At 58.2% G+C, this 14628-nt stretch overlaps 1 protein-coding gene across 1 annotated transcript; it reads left to right on the top strand.

Moving 5' to 3' along the window:
• The first annotated feature begins 739 nt into the window (after positions 1 to 739).
• TRIM72 (tripartite motif containing 72) lies at positions 740 to 8739 on the top strand. The gene is given in 7 exon segments (NM_001082015.1): positions 740 to 922; positions 1248 to 1644; positions 3886 to 3981; positions 4085 to 4315; positions 4714 to 4736; positions 6847 to 6965; positions 7578 to 8739. Coding segments are annotated over 6 exon segments (1434 nt in total). The 5' UTR covers positions 740 to 922; positions 1248 to 1254; the 3' UTR covers positions 8153 to 8739.
• Positions 8740 to 14628: the final 5889 nt, after the last annotated feature.

Genomic DNA, 14628 nt, shown 5'->3' with positions numbered 1-14628 from the left:
GGTCTTTTTTTGAAAAAAAAAAAAAAAGATTTATTTGTTTATTTGAAAGTCAGAGTTACACACAGAGACACAGAGAGAAGGAGAGGCGGGTGGGGGGGGGGTTGTCTTCCATCAGCTGGTTCACTTTCCAAATGGCCACAACGGCCGAAGCTTTGCCAATCCGAAGCCAGGAGCCAGGAGCTTCTTCTGGGTCTCCCACGCAGGTGCAGGGGCCCAAGGACTTGGGCCACCTTCTACTGCTTTTCCAGGCCTTAGCAAAGCGTTGGATCAGAAGTGGAGCAGCCAGGACTAGAACTGGTGCCCATACGGGACGCTGGCACCGCAGGTGGAGGCTTTACCCGCTATGCCACAGCAATGGCCCCAAGGTGTGAGGTCTTCCTGTCAGTATTCTGAGCCATGAGTTTGGGACCTGAGTGGGGTGACAAGCTGGGAAGGGGCTGTGGGCAGGGAAGAAAGAAGGGGAGACTGCAAGGTGGGGGGAGAGAAAGGGGAGCCCACCCCTGCAATTTCTTGCCTTCTCCATGTTATGGGGAGGCCCTGCCTCCTGGCTGGCGTTCTGCCTTCAGACTGGGTGCCAGGAGGACAGTAGATGGTTCAGGACAGGTGGCCTTGACATATGACGTCTGCTGGCCAACTACTCAATCCTCACTTTTAGAACAGTTTCCGGAAGTGATGGGAGGGGATGGGCAGAGAGGCTAAATATAGTCCCTGGGGCCCTGGCTTGGCCAGGAGGATCGGCCCGCTGTTTGCCAGGCGCCATCACCCGCTGGTGTCCACTGCCAGCTGCCCCGTGAGGCTCCTGTGCTCGCTCTGAGCGTTTCCGTCGCTTGTCTTGGGACACGGCTTTGACCCTTTCAGTTAGGCCTGCCCCTGACTGTTCTTCCTGGGAGTCCCTTTCTGCCTAGGATCTCCAACCACAGCTGTGAGTCTTGGGAGATGTGGGGGGAGGGAAAGGCTGGGGGCGCTGAAGCCGCGGGAGGCGAGGACTTGGAGAGTTTGGGGACTGGAGCTGAGGCCCAGGCCTGGGTCAGAGGCCTCCCCCTGGGACAGGGCAAGGACAGTGGATCCCGGTCTTGTGTTTAAGGTCTGGGGTCCACAAGGGCCCAATGGGACATATATCAGGGGCTGGGGGCATGGAATTGCAGCTGAAGCTGCCTCTGCTAAAACCAGAGCCCCTGCAGTAAGGGAGGGGGTCTCCCCAGGCTGGGGCCGAGCCTCCCTGAGGGAGCGTCCCTCCACCCTCCCAGGCCCGCCATGTCGGCCGCGCCCGGCCTCCTGCACCAGGAGCTGTCTTGCCCGCTGTGCCTGCAGCTGTTCGACGCGCCCGTGACAGCCGAGTGCGGCCACAGTTTCTGCCGCGCCTGCCTGAGCCGCGTGGCGGGGGAGCCGGCGGCCGATGGCACCGTGAACTGCCCGTGCTGCCAGGCGCCCACGCGGCCGCAGGCGCTCAGCACCAACCTGCAGCTGGCGCGCCTGGTGGAGGGGCTGGCGCAGGTGCCGCAGGGCCACTGCGAGGAGCACCTGGACCCGCTGAGCATCTACTGCGAGCAGGACCGCGTTCTCGTGTGCGGCGTGTGCGCCTCGCTCGGCTCGCACCGCGGCCACCGCCTGCTGCCCGCCGCCGAGGCCCACTCGCGTCTCAAGGTGCGGACCGGACGGGAGTCGGGGTCGGAGGCACCGTTGGTGAACGGGGCGGGGGTCTGGCCTACGCGGGAGGTCTTCCTTTCACCAGGGCGGGAGCGGCCAGGGCAGGAGGGTGGGGTCTGAGGGGCCGAAGGCGGAGCCTGGGACTGAGCGGCGCGGGGCGGGCGCTGCACACAGCCGGAGCCTAGACCGAGTCAGCGCCTGCGGCCCACGAGCGCTCTGGCGGACTCGCCTGCGTAGCGTGGGCCCTGGACGATGAGGGACGTGGGGTTCGAGGAGGGGCCGGGCTGCGCGGCGGAGGCGCACGCACTCCCTCTGCAGAATCTGCGCGGGTCTGGCGGTCGCCAGAGTGGGGGGCACGCAGGCCAAGGGTGACCCTGAGACTGCCCCTCCGCGAGTCCAGGACGTTTTTCTGGTTGAGGCCGGAAGTCCTGAACGCCTCGAGAGCCCTTACACAGGCGTGCGCGCGCCCCGGGGCTGACGATCCCCACGGGTACCCAGCAGACGCCCGCCCAGACGTCGGCCAGGGCGCGCAGGTTTCACGTGTAGCAAATCACACGCGTGCGGCTACTGGTGAGTGTGTGTCCACACAGGCCCCGACGGTCCATCCGAAGGATTTATTGGGCTGTGGACGAATAAGCGACTGTGCATGGCCGGGAGGAGGCGAGGTCTGGAGGCCAGGAGAGGTCCTGGGTCCCAGTGCTGGAGACACTGCCGCTGGTGTCAGCCCTGCGCTGCTCCTCTCCTCGGCCCTGGTCACTTAGAGGGGGCAGAACACCGTCCTCAGGCCCCTGTCCAAGGCTCCAGACTTCCCCAGGGCGCCCTCCCGTTCTGCCTTGCTCTGTCCAGCCAAGGAGCCCTCGCAGCCCAGGCTCCCCTGTGCTGATGACCCCGAAACTCCCATCCTGGCTCATCTGTATCTGCGAAGGAAGAACAGAACCTGTGAAATGGAGCAGGGCGTCCGGTGGCCCAGAAGACCCTCAGGGGCCAGGCTGGGCGCAATCCATCCTTCCTTGCAAAAACCAGAGGTCCAGAGCCGCAGGGAGGCGGCGGGGGGGGGCAACAGGGGCTCTGGGGACACTTTGGGGCCTCAGCGGAGAGAAGGAGAGAGGAGGAAGAGGAGAAGGAGGAGGAGGAGGGAGGAGGGAGGAAGAGGATTTGGGTCTGTAGTGCAGGTCCCCTGACTCCGAGGGGCTGAAGGGATCCACTGGGCACTGGGGACTCACGCGGCACCCCTGGAGGTGCGCCAGGTCGCCCTACACGGCGGCCGGGAGCTCCCTCCCCTTAGTCGGTGACCAGCCTGTCTGCTAGGCGCCAGCGTCCCGCAGCCCGAGCGCCCCCTCGCGGGATGTTGCAGAAGCCCCCAGCTAGAGCCTGAACTGGAGCTCATCCGCGGTCAGGCGCTCCAACCCCTCCAGGAGTGTCCCACTTCTTCCCTCTGGCTCAGTTCTTGCCACTTCCGAACCTCCGAAGGCCCCAGAGCTCACCAGGTCCGCCCTTTCCCGTGGCAGGATGTCCTGGGGAGGAGACTCACGGGGAAGCCAGCCTGGGGAGCCCCTGGTCCAACGTTGTGGCGGCTGCCCAGCCAGAACTCCTTGACAAACACTGCCTGGAGGTCCCCCCACCGCAGGTTCCCCTAGGGGAGTGGAGGCTGAGCATTTGTTGAGGTGGGAATTCCTGTACCCATTCTGCAGAGGACGAAAGTGAGGTTGGAAAGTCCATGGAGCAGGAATGGGACCGATTCCCAGGCCAGGCACTTCCCTGAAGAACCGTTAAGAGCTCCCCTATATTTGCATTTCAGGAATCACCAAGCCACAGGCTAGGATCCAGTCCACAGCATGGTTTGACTGGTTGGTGCAGGGCACACTGTCACTAAGTTGCCTGTCTCCAAGAACCCAGGGATGTGCTGGGTGCCTCCCTGGGATCCGACTGAGGCTGGTGCTCTGTTTTTTACATAAAGGGTGAAGCCCAGGCCAGGGGTGGGGGTTGCATTTCTTCTTCCCAGCATCCTTCACTCTGTGCTCCAATGTCTGGAGCTGGAAACCAGACCACACAGTGTGGGTCTTCCTAAGACCTGGGCTGAGGTTGAGCCGATGGAATGGGAAAAGGCAAGGCCAGGGAAGAGTTAAACTAGACCTTGGGAAGGGAAGTCAAGCAGGCCTCGGAACCAGATTGGGGGGGGGGGCGAGGCGTGGTTCTGGGGTGGGGCCTCCTCATCACTTCTTCATGCCCCGCCCCCAGACGCAGCTGCCCCAGCAGAAGCTGCAGCTGCAGGAGGCGAGCATGCGCAAGGAGAAGAGCGTGGCCGTGCTGGAGCACCAGCTCACGGAGGTGGAGGTGAGGGGCTCCGCCCGGCCGAGCCTGGGGACAGAGCGGTCCAGGCTGGGAGGCCCCTCTCCCCACCAAGTGCTTTTCCTGTCTGCCCTTCTCTCCTGTCCAGGAGACAGTGCGTCAGTTCCGGGGGGCAGTGGGGGAGCAGCTGGGCAAGATGCGGGTGTTCCTGGCCGCCCTGGAGGGCTCCCTGGACCGCGAGGCGGAACGTGTGCGGAGCGAGGCGGGGGTGGCCTTGCGGCGGGAGCTGGGGGGCCTCCACTCGTACCTGGAGCAGCTGCGGCAGATGGAGAAGGTGTTGGAGGAGGTGGCTGACAAGCCACAGACCGAGTTCCTTATGGTGAGCGCTGGGTGACTTCCCCTCCCTGCCCTGAGCCTCGGCGCAGGCTGCGGGGGGAGACCTCAGCCCATTGTCCCATGGGGACCCTGCCACCTGGAGAGGGTGGCATGGCCAAGAGGGGCGGGACTCAGGGCTGCTGTGCTATTTTTGGTTGGTTACTGCACAAGCCACTCTGTCTGGCACTGTTCCCATCAAAGTCATTGAAGGCTCTTGAATTTGTCAGGACAACTTCTAACAGGGAAGCCAAGGTAAAGGGCTAGGGTTAACCTTGACTTTGGGGGTTTCCTTGGCTTTACTGAGTCTTCCTCAGCGTCCCTCGTTGTCTACGTCATCCTCAAAAGTCCCCGGTGTCCCCCTCGTCTGCTACACCTTCATGTTTTCTCTCTCTCTCTCTCCAGAAATATTGCCTGGTGACCAGCAGGTGAGAGCCACTGGCCCTGGCCCTTTGCCCAACTTGCCCCAGTCTTCTAGTGATGCAGCTGGTTTGCTCTCTCTGATAGCATCCTGGAGAGTCCCCATGTGGCCCCCTGTCACTTCCCTGCATGTGGTATTCTCCGTGGGAATGAATCAGTCCTGGTCCTCGCCCTCGTGGGCCTCCCAGACAGACTGGTGCTGTGAGGCAGATGTGGGCAGGGGTGAAGGCATCACTGTGTGCCTGGTGCTGCCGCCAGGGATGGAGGGGGTGGCCAGGGAAGGCTTCCTGGAGGAGTGGACATTTGAACTGCACCATGGAGGAATGGACAGGAATTAGCTAGGTAAAGAGTTAGGGAAGAGGGGCTGGCGCTGTGGCATAGCGGGTAAAGCCACCGCCTGCAGTGCCAGCATCCCATATGGGTGCCATTTTGAGTCCTGGCTGCTCCACTTCTGATCCAGCTTGCTGCTATGGCCTGGGAAAGCAGTAGAAGATGTCCCAAGTCCTAGGGCCCCTGCACCTGCATGGGTGACCTGGAGGATGGGGGCAGCTCCGGCCGTTGTGGTCAGTTGGGGAGTGAACCAGTGGATGGAAGACCTCTCTCTCTCTCTCTCTCTCTCTCTCTCTCTCTCTCTCTCCTTCTATCTCTGTTACTATGCCTCTCAAATAAATAAATATTTAAAAAAATAAGGAAGAGCAAGTGTAGGTGGAGGGAATAGCATGTGCAGACAGGGAAGTGGGCGAGATGATGAAGCCACTGTGGCAAACTGGGGAGGACTGAGGGGCTTGGACCTCATCCTGGCAGGTGGGGTTTTAAAATCTCTTCTTCTTTAGTTGGGCATTATTTTAAGTACTTATTTGACAGTCAGAGAGGGTGAGACACACACATACACACACACACACACACAGAGCGAGAGCGAGCAAGCAGACTTCCCATCCACCGACTCCCCCTTCCCCTAGCTGGGAGCCAAGAATGCAAACCAGGTCCCCCATGTCGGTGGCAGGAACTGAATTACTGGAGCCATCGCTGCTACCTCCCAGGGTCTTCCTGCAGTGGCAGGAAGCTGGAGCCAGGAACTGAGCCCAGGCTCTCTGATACAGGATGTGGGCGTCTTACCTACTGTGCCCAGCAGTCGCCCCCAGGATGTTTTGTTTGGTTTTTAAATGGTGGTAGAATCTGCAGAACACATACTGACCACTGCATTTTTAAAAAATATTTATTTATTTATTTATTTATTTTGACAGGCAGAGTGGACAGTGAGAGAGAGAGAGAGACAGAGAGAAAGGTCTTCCTTTGCCGTTGGTTCACCCTCCAATGGCCGCCACGGCCGGCGCGCTGCGGCTGGCGCACTGCGCTGATCCGATGGCAGGAGCCAGGTGCTTCTCCTGGTCTCCTATGGGGTGCAGGGTCCAAGTACTTGGGCCATCCTCCACTGCACTCCCGGGCCACAGCAGAGAGCTGGCCTGGAAGAGGGGCAACCGGGACAGAATCCGGCGCCCGACTGGGACTAGAACCCGGTGTGCCGGCGCCGCAAGGCGGAGGATTAGCCTAGTGAGCCACAGCGCTGGCCTAAAATATTTATTTTTTTGAAAGGCAGAGTTACAGAGAGAGAAAGAGATCTTCCACCCACTGGTTCACTCCCCAAATGATCACAATGGCCAGAGCTGGGCTGATCTGAAGCCAGAGTTCCTTTGGGGTCTCCCACATAGGTGCAGGGGGCCAAGCACTTGGGCCATTCTGATGCTTTCCTGGGTGCATTAGCAGGGAGCTGGATTGCAAGAGGAGCAGCTGAGACTGGAACCAGAGCCCATATGGGATGCAGGCGCTGCAGGTGGAGGCTTAGCCTACTGCATCACAGCGCTGGCCCCAACCATTGCATTTTTAAGTGTCCATTTCATGCTCAGTGGCATGAAGAACACGCATATTGTGTGCTCATCCCTTCCCAGAACTTTTTCATCTTCCCAAACTAAAACGCTGGCGGAAGACTTTCAGGCAGGGGTGTGGTGGGGCGGGGTAGGGGGAGGTCCTGGACTGAGCCCCCCCATCTTCTGGTCCTGGGGCTATTTCCTTTTGCCCTCCTCCCTCACAGACTCCTCCCTTGCCCTCCCCACCCCCAAGGCTGCAGAAGATCCTGGCGGAGTCGCCACCACCTGCTCGTCTGGACATCCAGCTGCCCATCATCTCAGATGACTTCAAATTCCAGGTGTGGAGGAAGATGTTCCGGGCTCTGATGCCAGGTACTGGGAGGGGTGGACTTCAGGTTTGTGGGTGTGGTGGATGGGAGCCCCTGGCCACCATGGTGGGAGTCTCCGAATCCCAGCTGGGAAGGCAGAAGACCCATTGCTCCCACACCCTAGCTGGTGCTTGGACAAGGACCTCTGGGTGGCGTGCAGTGGGTGACTGGACGTGGACAGGATGCTGCTGTCCCCAGCAGTGCTGTGGTGGCTGGTGGCAGATGGGAGGCAAGGGCCTGGGTTTGAGCCACTGACCCCTCCCCCACCCCCCTGTGTGATCCCTGGGCAGTCCCTGCCCTCCCCTGGACAGTGGAGGGATGTTTTCTGGAGATTGAGGGCTGGCACCTGCAGAGTGTCTGGGACACCTGGCACCCCCCTTCTCTGTGACCTGGAGCCCTGGGCCTCCCTCAGGGTGTGACTACAGGTCTCAGGTGGAATCCGTGCGCCCACAGGGTGACAACTGTGGCTCCGAGAGGGGTGGTGCGATCACCGAGCCCGACAGATCCTGTTGGGAGAGGGCTTGGAAGCGGGGCGCAGCAGCCACCAAGGCGGTGGGGATGGAGGCGGAGGTGCGGGTGTGCGGGGTGCAGCCAGAGCTTTCCGTCTTTCTGGCAGCGCTGGAGGAGCTGACCTTTGACCCGAGCTCCGCGCACCCGAGCCTCGTGGTGTCACCCACGGGCCGCCGCGTGGAGTGCTCGGAGCAGAAGGCGCCGCCCGCCGGGGACGACGCGCGCCAGTTCGACAAGGCTGTGGCCGTGGTGGCGCAGCAGCTGCTGTCCGACGGCGAGCACTACTGGGAGGTGGAGGTGGGCGACAAGCCGCGCTGGGCGCTGGGCGTGATGGCCTCCGAGGCGAGCCGCCGTGGCCGGCTGCACGCCGTGCCCTCACAGGGTTTGTGGCTGCTGGGGCTGCGCGACGGCAAGACCCTGGAGGCGCACGTGGAGGCCAAGGAGCCGCGCGCGCTGCGCACCCCGGAGCGGCGGCCCACGCGCCTCGGCCTCTACCTCAGCTTCGGCGATGGCGTGCTCGCCTTCTACGACGCCAGCGACGCTGACGCGCTCGAGCTGCTGTTTGCTTTCCACGAGCGCCTGCCCGGGCCCGTGTACCCCTTCTTCGACGTGTGCTGGCATGACAAGGGCAAGAACGCGCAGCCGCTGCTGCTCGTGGGGCCGGATGGCCAGGAGGCCTGAGGCGGCTGGCGGGGCCAGGGCGCTGAGGGCGGCGGGGCTTGGATCTCAGGCTCGGGCCCCGGGAAGGAGACGGGTGGGGGTGGGCTGAGGGGGCTGGGGACTCGGTGGGGGTGAGTCCCCAGCAGTTCCGAGAAGGGTGGGAGGAAGTTGGGGCGACGCGGTGGGGGATGGGAGATGCGAGGTCAAGGTCAGCCAGGGAGGAGGCGCAAGGGTTCCAGAAAGAGGCTCAGGGAGGGCGGGGAAAGGGGCCAGGTTTGGGGTTGGTTGGGTGGAAGGGCTCGAGAACTCTGTGGAATGAGGGGCCCTTCAGCCTCACCTTCCCCACCATCCTTGACGGCTTCTAGTGCGAGCGGGGGTGGTGGTGGTGGTGGTGGTGGTGGTGGGTGGGCAGGCTGCCCCCGCCCCCTCCCCAGAGGCTTTTCACTGAATGATTGTCCAACTTGAGCATGCGTCAACACCTCCCTTTTAGAGCGCTTCATGGCGACTTGTTAAAGCCTAAGTCACTGAGTTGCTGATGCCCTCTGGGGGCAGGTCCACAGTGTTTGCTTCTAGAATGTTCCCTGGTGAAGGATGCTGAGGTCACTGTCACCAGCGGGGCCACACTAGGGAGATTTCACTGACTTCTGCCAGCCCCTCTCCCCCACCCCACTCCACCCCCATCTGCTTTGGCAGATATCCATAAAGATGGAGGCATCCAGCCAAGGTCTTCCTCCACTTACTGCCCTTTGCATCTGGAATATGTTTGCTGAGGGCCTTGGACATTGGGGCTGTCCCCAGGTTTGCCAGCCAAGAGCAAGAGTCTGACGCTGACCCTGCCTACCCTGCCCACCCCCATACACCCTCCCTGTGGAGAGCAGTGAGTGCAAGGTTCCAGCAGGTGCACCCAGTGCAGCTTCTCTGGTTGCAGCCTGAGGCCACTTTCATGGTCCTTCTTCCCTGAGGGTGAGGCCTTTGGGGGCTCAGGTGGGCGGGAGGGGGGCTACTTTCCTTCTAACTCACGGCAATGTGATGCCCAAGGTCATGCCCTCCCCCAGGCTGGGGGATGCTGCACCTGTGGACGGCCCTGGGGACTCTGGCAGCTGGCACCCATGTGGGGATTGTCTTGGTGGGACTCAGCAGGTGAAAGGGAAGATGGGAAACAGAAGAGCCTAAAGACCCAGCCCAGGAGAGGGGGCCTCAGAGGGGCCCCGAGACAAAAGAGGCTTCACTGTAGCATCTCTTTTGTGCTAGAAAATCAAGCAATAAAGTTATAGCATTGATTGTAATAAATAATCATTAATAAAAAAATTGTCTGTGGATTCCTTCCTGGCAAACTCTGGAGAGACATACGCCCTGTTGCGAGGCAGTAACCTTCTTTGCCTGCAGTGCCAGCATCCTATATGGATGCCGGTTCGAGTCCAGGCTGCTCCACTTCTGATCCAGCTCCCTGCTAATGCGCTTGGGAAAACAGCAGAAGATGGCCCAAGTCCTTGGGCCCCTACACCCACATGGGTGGACTGAGCCGATCCAAAGCCAGGAGCCAGGAGCTTCTTCCAGGTCTCCCATGTGGATGCAGGGACCCAAGGACCATCCTCTATTGCTTTCCCAGGCCATAGCAGAGAGCATAGCAGGCCCTAGCAGAGAGCTGGATCAGAAGCGGAGCAGCTGGGATATGAACCGGCGTCCATGTTGGTTGCTGGCACTGCAGGCGGCAGATTTACCCTTACGCCACAGCGCCAGCCCCACTAAAAGCTTTCAACAGCTCCCTGTTGCCTACGGGCGAGGCCCCAGGACTTGCACACGGTGATCCAGCCCCCCTGCTGCTGTCCAGCCTCATCTGGACTTGCTGCTCTGTGTGTGTCCCCATGCTGAACTCTTGGGGCCTCTGCACCCCACAGGTCACACAGCTCTCTGGGGGCAATGCCTTCTGCTGCACTTGGCTGCTAACTAGCCTCCCAGCCATGTCGCCATCTGCTGGAGTTACGTCGGAATGACAGAGAGATCTTCCACCTGCAGGTTCACTCTTCAAATGCTGGCAATAGCCAGGGCTGGGCCAGGCTGAAGCCAAGAGCTTGGAGCTCCATCCAGCTCTCCCGCACATAGGTGGGGTGGGGCAGGGACCCAAGTACTTGGGCTCTCATTTGCTGCCTCCCAGGCTGCATTAACAGGAAGCTGGATTGGCAGCCTGGATTCACTCCAGGCTGCTGCATGCGCACCTTCCAGTGCCCAATTATTCTCATGTACTTTTTGAAGTCCCCTTGCCCAAGGAAGTGGGATTGTGGATCTGGGAAGCTGGGAGAAGGAATGGGAGGAAGACTTTTCCCTGTTTTCCTTATTGTACCTACCTTTTGGATTCTGAGCCACAGAAATTTATTATTTATAAAATATTATTTTGATTTTTAAAAGATTTATTTATTTGAAAAGCAGAGCTACAGAGAGCAGAGCAGAGAGGCAGAGGCAGAGGCAGGTAGAGAGAGAGAGAGAGGTCTTCCATCCACTGGTTCACTCCCCAAATGGCCACAATGGCAGGAGCTGGGCCTATCCAAAGTCAGGAGCCAGGAGCTTCTTTCGGGTCTCCCATGTGGGTGCAGGGGCCCAAAGACTTAGACCATCTTCTACTGCTTTCCAGGGCCAAAGCAGAGAGCTGGATTGGAAGTGGAGCAGCTGGGACTTGAACCGACACCCACTGGGGGTGGCAGCTTTACCTGCTACACCACAACTCTGGCCCTTTATTTTATTTTCAAAGCAGAAATTCATATGGGAAAAAGGTAAATTTAACTGAAAGAAAGGATTTATTACAATGTAGTGGAGGGGCCGGCGCAGTGGTGCAGTGGGTTAATGTTCTGGCCTGCAGTGCTGGCATCCCATATGGGCACCGGTTTGAGACCCAGCTGCCCATTTCCAATCTAGCTCTCTGCTATGGCCTGGGAAAGCAGTAGAGGATGGCCCAAGTCCTTGGGACCCTGCACCCGTGTGGGAGACCTGGAAGAAGCTCCTGGCTCCTGGCTTTGGATCAGCGCAGCTGTGACTGTTGCGGCCAATTGGGCTGTGAACCAGTGCATGGAAGACCTCTCTCTCTCTCTCTCTCTCTCTCTGCCTCTCCTTCTCTCTCTCTGTAACTCTGACTTTCAAATAAATAAATAAATCTTTAAAAAAAATGTAGTGGAGGCCCACCCTGGAGCAGGTTAGCACCAGGGGACACTGGATCCGTGTCCCTCTGGGAGATGGACAGAGACCCCTTGCTGTGTCCCACCCGAGGGTGAGGGGTCTGGGTGTTGACACACTGACTCCTGCGGGCGCTGGCGGAATGCTGCTCCAAGAGTGGTTGTTTCTCTGATGGTCTCCGCGACTCTTGTCAAGGTCACCTTCTGAGGAGCTAGAGAAAGGCCCTGGGAGGGGAGGAGCAGCAGCTGTGGGGGTAGGGCGCCCCTGGCAGTGTAACACCCAAGGGGCCACGACAATGTCAGTGACACCCTCCAGTGCTGACGGCTGAGCCTCTGAGCCTCCTAGGGCTCCCTGAGATGAAAGTGTAGGCTGCAGGAGGCTTCCAGAGGGCTCTCTGCCCCAGGAATGGCCAAGACAGAAGGGGAGACACAGGGGGACACATGGAACCAGCCTTGGCGGTGGGGGGGGGACCCAGCAGACAGCAGGCGCCTTCACGGACCCTCACTGGAGTTACCCCCCTGTGGGGACAAAGTACCCCTCTCTCTGGGCTGGAGCTGCAGGGACCTGGCTCTGCCTGTACCTGGGCATTTGGGGGCTACATTCCAGGCCTGGAATGCAACTGGGAAGGCAGTGCATGATGGCCCAAGTCCTTGGGTCCTTGACACCCACATGGGAGATGGGGATGGAGTTCTTGGCTCCTGGTTTCAGTTTGGCCCAGCCTTGGCCATTGAAGGCATTTGGGGAGTGAACAAGCAGATGGAAGATCTCTCTCTCTCTCTGTTCTTGCTCTTTCAAGTAGATGAAAACAAATAAACTTTTTTTTAAACAAATAAAAGATGGGCTAGCATTGTGGTACAGTGGGTTAAGCCACCGCTTGAGGCACTGGGATCCCTTATCTGAGTACCTGTTCGAATCCTGGCTGCTGTACTTCCAATCCAGCTCCCTGCTAATGTGCCTGGGAAAGCAGCGGAAGATGGCTTGGATCCCTGCCTCTCATATGGGAGACGGGGATGGAGTTCCAGGCTCCTGGCTTCTTTCTGGCCCAGCCCCAGCTGTTGTAGCCATTTGGGGAATGAATGAGCAGATGGGAGATATCTCTGTCTGTCTATCACTGTTACCCTGTCTTTTAACTAACTAAATAAGAACACTAAAAACACATGACCATTAGGAGAAGGATAAATGAAACACACACAATCTAGGATAATGGTGCCCTCTGAGGAGCTGGCATCAGCAGAAGCATCTCCTATATTCCTACTGGTTGTGCTGGGGGCTGGATTCGCATGGTGCCCATGCTTTTAATAAACAACAGAGAAGCTGCTAGGACAATTGACGGTGGCACAGGAATGAAAGAGGATGCAACAGCCCTGTGCACCTGAGGCAAAAAAAAAAAAAAAAAAAAAAAAAAATGATGGTCTCTGTCCCATTTCCAGAGGTGGCAGAGATGCCCCCAAAATATTTGTGGATCAGGTGTGTCAAGAAAGGACTGAGCTGCCACTCACCTGCCACGCGGGTTTGGAAACTAATTCTTGTGGCTGGTTCAGCTTCCTCCTCTGTACCTGAGTGATTTGGGCCCAGCTGTTCAGGAAGCGTGGCTGACCACTGGGCAGAGCCTGGGAGCCCCACAGGCATCTCCCGGCCCAGGCTTGCAGCCCCTCCCACCCACAGGGCCGGGGCAGGGGAGCTTTATGCGCACCCTTCTGTGCCCCACCCCCATCACACTCTCTTCCGGATCCCACCCGCCCCCGCTTCGAAGACTCTGATCTGACCCCCATTCTTCCCTGGTTCCTTGCCCTCTCCCCACCTCCCCAGACCTAAGCCTCGCCCCATGGGTGCCCTGTCCCCTCTCCCTGGGTACTCCCCATTTGTGCACCTGACTTCCCGGCCCACCTCCTACTCATCCGTTCTACTTTCAGCCCCTAAAGACCCAGCAGGAGACCAGATGGCTCATGAGCTGGAGGGGAAGGGGAGCAGCCTTGACTGGGGTGTGGCTGTCACAAGTGGCGCCCCAGACCCACCCTAATGTTTGTGCTTGAACTGTATAAAACAGCATGGACATATCTGTCATCTGGAACAGGCTGAGTATGTTTATTTAAAACAATTTTATTATAAAATTATTTATTATAATTTTATTTATTATAAAACAGATCAGAAAGAAGAATATCTTGGATACTCGCAATATTTTGCCACATTTGTGTCATCTATCATGTTTTTTTCTTTTTCTGGACTATTTTAAAGCAAACCTTAGACATTTTATTTCTCTTGGACATACCTTGGTACTCATCTTTAAACAATACTGATGTTTTCTTACACTGCCATAATACCATAATCACATCTAAGCATATCAACCATAATTCCTAAGACCTCCCAATCCTGGGATCTTCCCTTGGTATTATTAGGATTCGTCCCTGGTGTCCCCTGTGGCTATGTCATTGCCCATTTTTAAAAAATATTTATTTTGTTTATTTGAAAGACAGAGTTATAGGGAGAGGTAGAGACAGAGAGAGGTCTTCCATCTGCTGGTTCACTCCCCAGATGGCCATAATGGTCGGAGCTGAGCCGATCCGGTCGGGAGCCAGGAGCTTCTTCCGGGTCTCCCACGCAGGAGCAGGGGCCCAAGGACTTGGGCCATCTTCTACTGCTTTCCCAGGCCCTAGCAGAGAGCTGGATCAGAAGTGGAGCATCAGGGACTAGAACCAGTGCGCATATTGGATGCTGGCACTTCAGTCCAAGGCTTTAACCCACTGCGCCACAGTGCTAGTGCCTGTAACTGCCTGTTTACCTACTGCTTCTATCCATTCTCATTAATGAGCCTTGGGCTGTGTCTAGCTTTTAGCTGTTAAGGGCAATGCGGTTATGAACATCCTTGTGTGTCCCCTGGTGCGTATGTACTGCGATGCATTTGATGTGTATCTGAAAGTGGGATTGCTGGGTAGCTTAGGCAGTGTCCAAGCCTGTGTTTCAAAAGTGGTTCTTTTGGGGTGGGCATTTGGTTCAGTTGTTAAGATGCCACTTGGGATGCCCACATTGTTAGTAAAATGGTGCAGTCTTATCTGTGGCACGATCTACACCCAGACATCATCCTAGGCTCTAGCCTCCCTACCCCCCATCCCCGCCTTCATTCCTGGAAGCCAGGTGACCAGATGGCCCAACCACAGGTGTCAGTTCCACCCCCACCCTAATGGGATTCTCTGCTCCTACTTCCCTGCCTGCCCCCCCCGCCCCCTGCAAAGGTATTACAGGAGTTGTTCCTGAACACGTGCTCTCTCTCTTACACTCTCTTACTCTCCTCCCCACCCCCAACCCTTCAAGCTTCCCAACAATAAACCTTTCTT

The sequence above is a fragment of the Oryctolagus cuniculus genome, chromosome 19 (assembly GCF_964237555.1).
Source record: "Oryctolagus cuniculus chromosome 19, mOryCun1.1, whole genome shotgun sequence".
Classification (NCBI taxonomy): domain Eukaryota; kingdom Metazoa; phylum Chordata; class Mammalia; order Lagomorpha; family Leporidae; genus Oryctolagus; species Oryctolagus cuniculus.
Note: the sequence above shows the minus strand (reverse complement) of the source record. Positions and strands in the feature narration are given on the sequence as shown.